A 12,450-nucleotide genomic window follows, 5' to 3' on the forward strand; every position below is an offset into this window, starting at 1 on the left:
TTTATTAAAAAGGAAAAACTGAAATATCCAATTGACAGAAGTATTCAGACCCTTCACTATGATACTTGAAATTTAGCTCAGGTGCGTCCCATTTCTCTTGATCATCTTTGAGATGTTTCAACACCATGATTAGAGTCCACCTGTGGTCATTTCAATTAATTGGACATTTGGAAAGGCACACAACTGTCACAGCTGTCAATGCATATCAGAGCAAACCAAGCCACAGGGCAGGGAAACTGCCTGCAGAGCTCAGAGTCATGGATTATGTTGAGCCATATGTTATGTTGGGAGAAACTTCCAGAGGGACATCCATCCCTGCAGTACTCCATCGATCTGGGCTTTATGGCAGAATGGACAGACAGAAGTCTCTCCTTGGACAAAGACACGCGATAGCTGTTTGGAGTTTGCAAAAGAGCAGCTAACAGACTCTCAGTCTGACTGCCTGTCAATATCGATTGTCGATTGGCCAGTTGTCTGCCAATTGGGTCTAGACTAAAACACCCCAAATGTTGGATGGATCTCAAAGAAATGTGCATAGACATTCATATAATCTCATGTGAAACGATTTAGTAGTACCATGAGGTTGACATTTTTTTCTTAGATGGATTGCCATGAGATTTGTACACACATTGATGGTCCCCAGACCTAAGGGCTATTGATGAGTGCAATGTTTTATCTGTGCAGTCTTTAGCTTGTTGTCCTCATTTATTTTAAAATATGTACGTATTGAGTACATTTCAGTGTTATTTCAGGCCAGAAATACCACACCCACTGGTGGAAAGCCGTTTCTTGTGTAACACATAATTGCTCATTGAATAGATTTGAATTGGAACCACTAATTTCTATGGAACCACATACTTACAGTAACTTTGTTGCCATCATGTTTTTAATTGATTGGAAAGACATAATGTTTCATTTAACTTATTAATTGTGATACAGCACAGGGGGTTATGAGGTTAACATATTCCTCTGTGGGATATAACAAGGTCATAACTGTATATGGTATGCAATGAATTAACTCCATAACAACTTAAAAACTGGTAAAATATTTCAGAAATAACATTTTTAAATGTTTTTGTCTTACCCTTAGCTCAACTAATAACAAAGAAGCAATTAAGGTTTTGCAAAATATGTTTTTGCATTAACACCACATGTAACATTGCAGCTTTTGGCAGTCCCAGCTCAACACAGTTCAAATCCTATTCGACTCACTGTACCTCAGTTCAGCTCAGATTAGCCCAGCAAAGTGTAAAACTGGTTTTATTGCATGAGAGCCAAAGTTTTGTTTCCCCCAATCTGAACAGAAAGTTTAACAAAACCATCAATATGACCAGGGCAATTATTAAGAAATCTAAATGACTGTTGGAGAGGAGGAAGTAGTGAGGACTAAATGGTGTGAGTGTGTGGAGTAGCTGGGCACAAGATGAAGATTACAGTTGGTGAAATTATAAGAAAAAGTCTTGCAAATGAAAACAGAGAAGGGGAAAGTGGGAAGGAAGTAGAAGAAAGAAAGCGTAACAGCTGAATGTGTCAGATGACAGTTATTCAAAGTGTATAAAACAACTCATATACTTTTTATTTGCTCTCAGTTAAATTATTTCAACCAATATATCCAAAGAATAGTCAAAGAAATGAGCAGAAATCAAAAGACAACCACTATACTGTATATTGCCATCGAATATAACAACTCAAATAATTAATTATTGTATCAAACAATCTCAAATATCCAGAATTCATTGGTTCTAATAAGACAATGACAGTACCGTTGTGTAAATTCAAAACATTATTCACTTTGCTTAAATATTATGGTAATAATCTTGTTTTTTTTTAAAGCTCACAAAGAAGAAGTTGGTCTGTTTCAGCTTGGAGTCCGGCTTTTTCTGCAGTGAAGCCCCCTTTGGCTGACTGGTAGTGGTCTCAATTCCAGAGTGATGGGTTTAAAACATCAGTCTGTTAGCAGTGTTGTACTGCCATCCATCTATCCATCCATCCATCCATCCATCCATCCATCCATCGACAAAAAGATGAAAAGAATGAAAGCAAAAAGCGGCTCTGGGTCACACTTTGGGTCACACACTTAATGTGGGTGTTTAACAGAAAATGTAGGGAACAAATCACTGTCATGTATAGGTCTATGCATAAGTTATGGAAGCTGTACAGAGATTATTATAACAAACAAATATTAAAAAACAAAGCCTGGTAAAAATTCTCACCAAACTTCTAAAAGGATAAACTTTTTAATGAAACAACACAAAATAAATAATAAACATGTTTTTGGAGGGACACCTCCTTTTTTCCCTTTATCAGTTTTTATCAATACTTCATGGCTGGACAGAAAACAAATATACCGTATCAACATAAGACGTTTATTCTCCTCCGTATGAAAAGAGGCTGCGACAAATGACTGTGTCATTTACTCTTTTATCTATGTTTATTTGATTATTTTTTTATCTAAATGGGTGGTCATGCAAATAGAAAAAGCCAAGTCCTTTATGCTTTTAGCTCGGTGGTAAAAGTTGGTAGTTCACCTCTTTGCCACTTCGCCTCTTGACGAGTTGACTGGTTGCTGTTAACTGGGTTACAAGGTGATGAGCTGGCTGGTTTTCTTCCTCCTAGCTCAAGAAGTAACTAGCCTTTTAGTCAACTAGTTTACACAACTAGCTAGCTTCCACTGACTCCAGCTAACTGTGTTTTCTCAGTAAAATGAGTTTTAGCCATTGCTTTATGCGTCACTTCTTATTATCTTGCTGGAATTTCTTCCAGTCAACCATCTCAGAAAGTCAACCATTTCAGCTTCTGCAAGCCAAACCAGGTAGCTAGGTAGCTAGCTAGCTAGCCAGCCAGGAGTTGCATTTCAAGAGGTTGACTTGTTGTTTTAAGGTGGACTGGTATTCCAAAATCATTGCTTGAAATCTGCCTTGTTTACTGACAAACCACCTAGTCAACAGGTAGATGGATATTCGGAGAACTCATCTAGGTAGGAGATTGACTGGCATTCACGCTACTTTTTGCTTTTCAGTAGACCGATATTTCCGAGTAGTTAAGCAGGTGACAAATCAACTGGTTTTCACAGCTGGTGTGCGAGTTGTCCGTGATTACGAAATACTTGCGTTTATTGTGCTCCAAGGTCCAATGTGGTAGCTTGTTCGACAAACAGTTCTATTGTCTGTGGATACTTAATTGTCGCTTAAGTATCCTGGACCTTTTCAGTTCTTTATATCCATACGTCCACATCTGTCTATAAACTCTCTCCAGTCAAATTCATTTGACCAGTCACGTTGTATAATAGCATTCCTTAAAATGGTCATGGCTACACATCTTACATATCAGTTTATCAGTCTGTAACTAGTTGGAAAGTCCAAATGCAGTGAGTCAATCAGTTTTACAATCTGAATCCATCTGTTTGTAAGAAATCTGCAGCCATTACAAATGTGAATCTTAGACTTAGGCAGTCTTTAAGAAGTCTGTTGCTCACAGCATGGGATGAAATGGCTCAAAACGAGTCCACAACAAGTCTCTCCTGACACCAAGTCTGTACACAGTCCAAAAACCCAATGAAAACCAGTTGACCAACCAGTCTACCTCACATCCAAGGCCAGTGAAAAAGCAGTCTGTAAACCGGTCTGTATCTAGTACCAGTTGAGCACATCTACCAGATGTCAGAGCTTAGTTCTCTGCTGGTAAGCGGTACGAAGGTGCTGTTCAGGTGGAGTTCTGGCTTCTTCCCAAGCGTACTGCTCTGAGGAACCTGGGAAACACACAGCACAACAGTGATGAGCAGGAGTCTCCCCCAGAGCACAAGTCTTAGAAAAGATCTACAGTTCAAAAGAGAAAAAACAGGTGCTGCATTTTACATTATATACAGTACTATTGCATGCCAGTAGTGCACCATGCCTCATATATGACAACTATACTTCTATATGACAACTACTTCCCAGTCTGTTAGAATAAATAAATATTTGATGTCGGATAATATGAAGATACTATTTTCTGTCTACATTTTCTTTTATCCAAACAGACCTCTTGTTCCCCAGTGAACTGCTCTGAACCCCTGGGGAGAAAAGAGGGGTTCCATTTTTAATGTGTTTAAACTCTGAGTACATGCACACAAACAACAGAAAAGGATGCACTGTGCAGATACACTGTTGGATGCTAGAAACCAACTAAAACAACAAAAACATACGGTAAGTGGCACTGTCTTTTCTCCCACCTGTCCATTCAGCAGTGTCATGGGGATGTTACAATAGACATGGCGCCCCCCTGGGCCCAGAGTGGAGAACTGCACTGTGGAGGGAGGTGGGAGAGGAGGCGACAGGGAGGAAGGTTGTGGGGGAAGCTGGAACTCGTAGCTGCGGCAGAAATGCCTCATTTGAGCAGCTGTAGCCGTGTGTCCCCCTCCCAGTGGCAAGGTCATCTGGTTGTAGTCCGGGATCTCTGTTGCCAAGGCAATCTGTGGTGGAAAAACATGACTTTCTGTTAACTTTTTATCACCAACAATATCATTCAAGGAGGAAATTAAACCTTACACGTCAGTTGTTTTAATTGTCCGGCTAACTGTGAAACTCCAATTCATAAAGGGTTGAAAATAAAGGAGGCCGAAATTTCACCTCTTTTGTAGAAAGGGCTTAAAGTAAGAGAAAACAGTTTTGTCTTTGGACTAAGATAATTAGGCGAACTATAACTTTGACCACCAGAGACAAACTCCGTAGTCCGATTTGGGTTTTTAGATGTAGTTTCAGACAGTGGTGGAAGTTCACCACAGCAGGTGTAGCCGCACTAAGACCCGACAAACTCTGTGCTTAACTGACGTGTTTTGTGAAACTAATTTATTAACCATCTATTTCGCTTTGTAGAACTCTATACAATTCTTATAATATTCCAGTAGTAGTAACAGTATTTCCAGAACAGTTAGAATTCTAATTACTTTTGATTATTAGCTGTTTTTTAAAAAATTTATTTACTACCCTACCTACTAATACCTACCTACTACCATAAAAACTTGTGACTGTTTGAACCTTGATCAAATGTTTTTTGTTCTTGTCCAGAAGTAATGGTATTGTAAAAGCCTGACCTATAAAACCAAGGATAATACACTGTTTGTTCTCTGTTTTCATTGTCAGGGTGGAAGGGCATGTAAAATATTGTCCATCATGGTTTCAAAAACACTAAGTTTGTAAGCAGTAACATGACTGTGAAATAAAACAGCTGACCTGATGATGCCCATGGCGACTCTCATTAGGGGGTGCCAGAGAGGCAGAGGTGGTTGTCATGGCAATGGTGGAGACGGTGGTCTGTAGGTCACCAAAGAGGCCCTGTTCACCGGAGTCCATTACCTATTACCACAGAAACACAATTACATAGTTTTCATTGTGCAGATTTGAGCAGTCAAGAAGATTTTATCCCAATTTTGAAATGACCATTGTGGCAGGAAAGGTACTGAGATACATTGGTTATCTGAAGAGATAAGACTTGCGATACTTTATGTTCTTCTTATTAACAACAAATCCCATGAAAGGAGCAAAGCCTTCATATATCTTAATCCTCTGTGTCATGGAGCTCCAGAAATGATTAAAAACAGTGTGCCACACTGTTGTGCCGGGTCACTTGTTCCTTCATTTCAATTAACATGGACACTGTAGTTTACTTTTTAGACAATATCTCATACATTGTCCTACGGCTGTAAATACTCACAAGCGCAACAAGTGCATCACAGCTGAAAATATTCCCAAACAAAAACACAAGGTTTTGTTTTATTGTACAATCATGTATAGTAGTTATTAAAACAGTTGCCACATCTTAAAGCCATTGGTTTTGAATACGTAAAGAGGGTGAAATCATAGCCTGGTTTGTGTCCTTTGGTCTGAACTATTTTGCTAAACTTCACATGGTTGCATTTATGTATTTGGTTCATGTAGACTGACACTGTGCATTATCCAAGCAAACAGGTAAACAAAAGTCATAGGGATTCAGGCACTCCACAAAATGTCATCCTACAAGGTCGGAAACATTTGGCGGCAGTGAGGGGTCAAAACGCACCTGATTGCCATTCATTGTGTGTTGCTGAGCATGATGGATCGCCTGAATTCTACGGTGCTCTTGTGCAATTTTTCAAGATGTTAGGAAGTGTGTTCCTTGGCCCATAAATTGAAGAGGCACCTCACCTCTTCTTGGCTTCATTGTGTTATATCAGGCTTTCCAAGCATGAATAACAGCAGACTATCGGATGTCATTGTGTATTCACTTAAACTCACAAGGCCCTGGAATTTAAAGTTGTTTTATGTCAGTTTTATTGGGCACTGTGTGAGTTTGAATGGCACCATTCTCAAATGGCCTAATGAAGCAAAGCAAAATAGTTCACATTCCAAAGCTTATTTCTGTTTTGTACATAAAGAATAAAATGATGCTGCAAATTTAAAAAATAAATAAATAAATAAATCAGTCACATAATTGGTGTTAATAAGCAGGATAAGAGCACATGTACAGTGTCTGAATGCGATAAATACTCTTATTATCATTGTCCCATTTCTACGACATCACATGTTAAGGTGCCATAGGACATTAAGATCCTTTCTGTTACAGTCCTATGCTTCACTCTGTGTTTGTTTCTTGATGATTATTTTCCATGTAGCGAGCAGCGAGAGAACATCTCTTTGCTAATCAGGGCATACACCACCTGAGGTGTTAACACATGGTAAACATGTGCACATTTACCCTATTGTGATTCCAATTTTAATACATTACCTGTGTTTAGCAGGCATTTCAAAGGCCATCTGTTTGTTGTGGATGTATGCTGCCCAGGGGAGCATAAGTAAATATGCTAAATTTCCACAGTATTTTTCCTCGGCTCCTGGACACGCCATGAAGACAGTGTTATTCTGCCAATTACACCTGTAGCTATACATATGCATGGTCTGTGAGTAGAACGTAAAGGCTTATAGTACATTATTTCTTAGGATGTGCAAATTCATCTGTTTTTCAAAGCTATTTTATTCTTATAGTCACAGTTAGGTTAAGCAAAAAAATAAAAGTGGCCCTTGCACTTTTTCCACTGTAGGATTTCTTTTGGTAGTTTAAGTTTAGTATTTTTCTCATACAAACAGTGCCACTGTGTAGATGATTGTGAAAGACTGTAAAACGTGATTTCAGATTTCTGTTAATGGCAGTATACCTGGCGTCTGGACAATGTCTCTCTGCGTTTAGCAGGCATTTCGTAGACCACCTGTTTCCAAAACTTAGAGGACAGCTCATTGCTTTTAGGACCCCTCCACTTGATGATGGATAAAACCTGGAGAGAAGAAAAGAGAGGTGAAAAGATTTATTTTTTTATTCTCTAATTGCTTTATTCTGCTGGTGTTTGATCAGATCACCTTCCTCTTTCCCTCCATTCATCCCTCTCTCTGCATACCTTGATCGTATGTTTCAGTGCTTCAACCTCTTGATAGTTGATGACATTCTTCAGGTCGGCACACTCTATCATGATCACCTGGACACACAGAGAGGCAGGTGTAGAAGTGTTTGAGAAGAGAGGAAAATGACAATCTCTGAGCAGAGCAATTCTCCTTATTGCTCAAAGCCAGGAAAAGCTGACGTCACACATTTTCTCATCTTTTAGACTGACTTCCTGTTTCCTTTGTGATTCATACCTTGATCTCCCCGGTGACCAACATAGAATGGAGGCGTGTCTCTATCTGGAAGATACTCCACCCTCTTTTGGCGACAAACTCTGGGGTCAAAACGATGATGAGACGTCTGCTCTGCTCCACGCTGCGAGCCAAGTCCTCGATATAGGCTGGGAGAGAGAGACATGGAGACAAAGTGTAAGTGATAGAGTGAAAAGAGAGTTAGAGAAGGATGTCAATTAGAGTGAAGTGAAGAACAAAATGTGGTTGGTGTCTTGCAATTTACTAGTTAGAAATATAAAAGAAAATAAACTGTTCCAGCCAGAATCTATGGTATGAGTGAATGTGTTGGCATCATTTTCAGTAATACTCTTTTCTATACTTACAATAGTGTATAGGGCAGAACTGTAAACATCACTGTGGTTAGATAAAACAGGACTGATACAAAAAAAAGTAACTCTATCTTTTGCTATTAATATAAAGGAATGGTTTAAATTTTGGGGAAATATTTACTTGTTTGACATAAAAAGACAGCTTATCAACAATCTATGTGTTAAGCGTGGAGCTGGAGCCAGAATGTAGTTAGCCTAGTGTAGCGTACATACCTGGCCTGGCATCAGTCACAAGCCATTAAGGAAGTTCATTATAAGGACATGCAGAGTTACGGACCCACAGTTGACACTTTGCGACTCTTCCCACCATCAAACTATCAAATTGATGGGAAACAGAGACAAAGGACCCCTCTTCCACAAACAGACCATGCTGTTAGCATGTCCGAACAACACAGAACCAGACCAAAGGTCAAAGGGTCAGCTCCAGAGGATCAACCAATGGACACCAGGCAACTGGAGAATATAGGCAAAATCTCCAGTTTGTAACATTAAGACTTTGTCTAATGATATTTGATTGTTTCTTGTATAGGACAAGTAACAACAAAAGGACTGATTAACACTAAGGTGTGAATCCTGGCCTGTCTGTGCCATGCATGAACAAACACACACACACGCACACACACACCAACCTCCCTTCCTCTGTCCCTCTCTAGATAAGAGTCATAAACTACATCCCACATTCCAATCCTGGGTAGTGACCAGCAGAACACTCTTCACAGACACAGATCAAAGGATGAATGTAAAATTAAATATCTAGCTGTTCTGTAACTCATGAAATGTTCCTATGCAATAGTTTAACCCCAAACTTCTATCCCATAGACTGTTTGAAATGTAACATGTAGATTTTAAGACAATGTCCTTCATGTGACCGTACTGTCAGCATCCTTCACACAAGGTAACACACTACATGACATCCAGCATGTCCATATTATTATTATTACAGTCGAAGAACTGCTGTGTAATCCATATGTATAAACCATTAGCTTTGGGAAATGTTTATATTGTTGTTTGATCAATTAACCACTTGTATCATAATTAATTCCAGGTTTGAAGGATGTAATATGAAATCAACACTCCTATTACTCCTCTCTGCTATTATTAGTGCAAGTAGTTTATGTTATTCCATTTAATGTTTTGTGGTCATGGTGGAAGACAGATGTGCAAGTTTATAAGTAAACTCTAGATTTAAATTATTCCAAAGTTTAGTGGAAAATTACTCTCTTCTCCAAGTGGAAACACAGGAGAAGACGGGTGACGCCCCTGAAACATGCGCCAGCCCCCAGGGGATAAAACAGTCGTGAACAATTCACACAAAGTCAGAAAAGGTCAGAAATGTTAGAAACGCAAAAAAGTTAGAAACTCGGCGAGATGCTAAGAAGGAAGAAGAGGCGAAAAATGAAGCTAAAAACTAGAGGCTGAAAAGCTGAAGCTAGAAAATGATGCAGAAACCAGAAGCTGAGAACTTTGCTCAAAGCTCAGAGTCCCGGCTCAAAGCCCGGCTCTGTAGCCATGGAAACTCTTAGCTCTAAGCTGCTCGCTACAAACTCATGGCTCTTAGTCATTTTTGCACTTTTCGCGTCTTTTATTTTTCTTTGCCACAAGCTCCAAGTAACATCATTTTTGTCTACATGCGCGACCTTTTATTTTTATAAGCCAAGTCAAGACCAACTGAACCAAAGCAACAGAAGTGCCTCAGAGTAATTTTGTAACTTTTAAATCATCATCTAGTTTTCCTTTTTGAAGATTTTGACAACTTTAGAGTCATCTGGTCAACGCCAGCCTCCTCTAAAGTATCCAACCAAAGTGAAGAGCATTAGAGTTTATTTCGCATCAACCCACAAGAGACACCAGCAGATAACATCTGTACGACCTCCTGCAGAGAAGCCGAGCAGAAATCAAGAGTGCCCGAGACAGAAAGTCTCCTGGCAAACTCCACCAGAGCTGAACCGCTGAGACACCGGCAGAATCCATCATCGTGATAACGGGACACGGCCTCCAGGAGAATCCACTTAGATCCCGCGTCTCTGGGGTTACCATGGCAACCACAGCCACCTGGGTTCCAGCTGAGGGTCTCCAGCTACAGCGCAACTCACAGTAGGCCGGTCTTAACACTCTGCACATGACTGGGTTGATGTCGAAATATAGCAATATTTAATCATCAAACCTAATTCGTAGATGTAGCATCATTAGCTGTATAGTCATAGTGTATAGCCATAACATATTCTCTCCCACCATTGCCAACTCATCACACTGCTTCTTTATGATTATTACACCTTGCATTTACTCTGTAGATAGTTTAGTTTAGTTAATAAACTCCTTTATTTACACCCAGTTGTTGTCCTGTTGTATTCTCTTGACGTAGAGACTGGAGATCCATTGAATCAAGAAGTCACGGCTTCCGATATGAGATTGATAAATTTGGCAATGAAGTAATTCATTGTTGTCCTCCCAGAGGACTGGTGCTTCATTTCAATGAGAGTAAATTCTAAAATATAGCGTTAATGCTACACTAGCTAAGCACCGGAGCTAAAGGGGGGAAAAGCTAGCATGGCTTTATCCAAACTAAAAAAAAACAAGTAACACCCTGTGTCACATATCTTTAACATGTAAATAAATTGTGGTTATCTTTTACATGAATTACGTGCTTCAACTATTTCCTGTGACTACAACTGTGTGCAGTGGACTGAATAGGCAGGAAGTGTTTTCACACAGGTGCTTAGTTTTTTTATCTCATGTAAATTAGGCAACTTTGGACAGAGTCAAGCAAGCTCACTGGTTCTCCCTGCCTCCTGTTTTTATAGCCTAAACACATCTTGACTTTTAAGCTCTTTATTTAATGTACAGATCTGAGGTTGATATCTTATCATGTTCAAGTATCAGGTCTCATGTTATTGTTTGTAAAAAATCCTACTGTGCAACTCTCTGTCACACCTCTTTCCAAAATGCTCTACAATACACTAAAAGCAATAAACACATCTAACAAACAGCTACAAAAAAAGCTTTGTGGTCCTTTGTGGGACTAGCTCAATGTTTTGGGAAATATGCTTATTCATGTTCATTTGTTCAGTAGTTTAGGCATATTTTTTAACTTTGGGGAGAGTCAGTAACCTTTCGAAGCAGCTGGATTTCTCATAAGCCAGAATCCATCTTACCAATATCCAAGATATTTGCTAGTTGTCAAACCACAGTTGTTCTGACCAATCAGCATCCTGTGAGGGAGGAGCTGCTGGAAGCTACAGATGTCTTAGGTGAAAGAGGTTAGTGTACAAGCTACTACAGCATCAGTTATATCACAACTGGACAGTATTTCAAAGAGCTGAGAGGCTGAAGGCTTTTCCCTCTTCTCACAAATGGCTTCAGTGAGAGCTTGATTTCCCAACTGGATCCAGTGGTAGTGAAAAAAATGGGAAGGATGCAAAATCTGATTGGTTGAAGTTAGCCTGTTATACACGCTGATAGATAGACCGTTCATCCTATCACCTGTCAAGTATTTTTTGAGAGCGCCTGTTGTTTTCCAAACAGTTTCTAACCATAGACTGTATATAAAGATGGACATAGCCTTTGTGATGTTACCTATAGGTTTCTGAACAGCAGTTTTGAAGCTCAGAGTGGGCTTCTTCGCCGTCGCCATCTTGGGAGTACCTGACTCCGCCTAACTCCCAGCTAATCCAAAAGTGGGCAAAGAGGTGGGGCTTGTGTGGAGTTGAGACTTTGGTACATGCCAGTTTGTGGCAAGCATATGCTCACCCACCTGTCACTCAACGCTGCCATGCCCTCAATTATGCAGATCTTTAAGTCTTAATAAATGTAAACAGGTGAGTTATAAAAAAATTCACCCCCCCCGTACAGTAGTTATGAAATTAGCAATAGAGACCAAAACTGTTGTTTGTACCAGGCTGTAAACATGTTTATTTCTGCTTATTTCTGCTGAGCATTTTAACATGGGTCTATGGGGAATGACTCATGTTTGGTATAGTATAGGTATAGTATACAGGTTTCAGTATATTGAACTGTTCCTGTAATGGTCATGTATTTGTGCAAATGACAATTAAGAGAGATTTTTTGAGAGGTTTTATTTATAGTATAGAAAAGCTACAACAGCTTCAAAAAGAAGAGGCAGGAAAAAAATGCATCTAATATTAGAGTAAGGTAAACCTCCTTATATAGTATCTGCCTTCCTCTTGCTGGCTGCAGCCTTCAAGTCATCTCGTTCATAAAATGACAGGAAAGACTGACAGGAGTATACAGTGGAGTGACAGAAATGCTGGTGCAAGGTTTTTGGCTCTGACACAGCACAGCGGAGTCGGTTCTTAAATGGGGATCAGACTCGTGCTGATACACCACCATCAGCTTTTACTTATATCTCAGAGAGGAAAATGTGAACTTGAAGAGGGGGATGGGCAGGTGACAAAATGTGAAAAGTGAACAAATCTGAGGTG

The 12,450-nt window shown here is 39.6% G+C and overlaps 1 protein-coding gene across 1 annotated transcript in view; it reads right to left on the reverse strand.

Moving 5' to 3' along the window:
• Nucleotides 1-1,555: 1,555 nt before the first annotated feature.
• il1rapl2 (interleukin 1 receptor accessory protein-like 2) overlaps nucleotides 1,556-12,450 on the reverse strand; it is a 185,563-nt gene continuing 174,668 nt past the window's right edge. Inside the window, exons 12-17 of the mRNA XM_056383537.1 lie at nucleotides 7,644-7,789; nucleotides 7,406-7,483; nucleotides 7,169-7,285; nucleotides 5,211-5,333; nucleotides 4,211-4,450; nucleotides 1,556-3,748 (exon numbers count right to left, since the gene is read on the reverse strand). Of these exons, the coding sequence (XP_056239512.1) occupies nucleotides 3,650-3,748; nucleotides 4,211-4,450; nucleotides 5,211-5,333; nucleotides 7,169-7,285; nucleotides 7,406-7,483; nucleotides 7,644-7,789 (803 nt within the window). The 3' untranslated portion in view covers nucleotides 1,556-3,649. The remainder of the gene's footprint in view (nucleotides 3,749-4,210; nucleotides 4,451-5,210; nucleotides 5,334-7,168; nucleotides 7,286-7,405; nucleotides 7,484-7,643; nucleotides 7,790-12,450) is intronic.

This window comes from Seriola aureovittata, chromosome 8 (assembly GCF_021018895.1).
Source record: "Seriola aureovittata isolate HTS-2021-v1 ecotype China chromosome 8, ASM2101889v1, whole genome shotgun sequence".
Lineage (NCBI taxonomy): Eukaryota > Metazoa > Chordata > Actinopteri > Carangiformes > Carangidae > Seriola > Seriola aureovittata.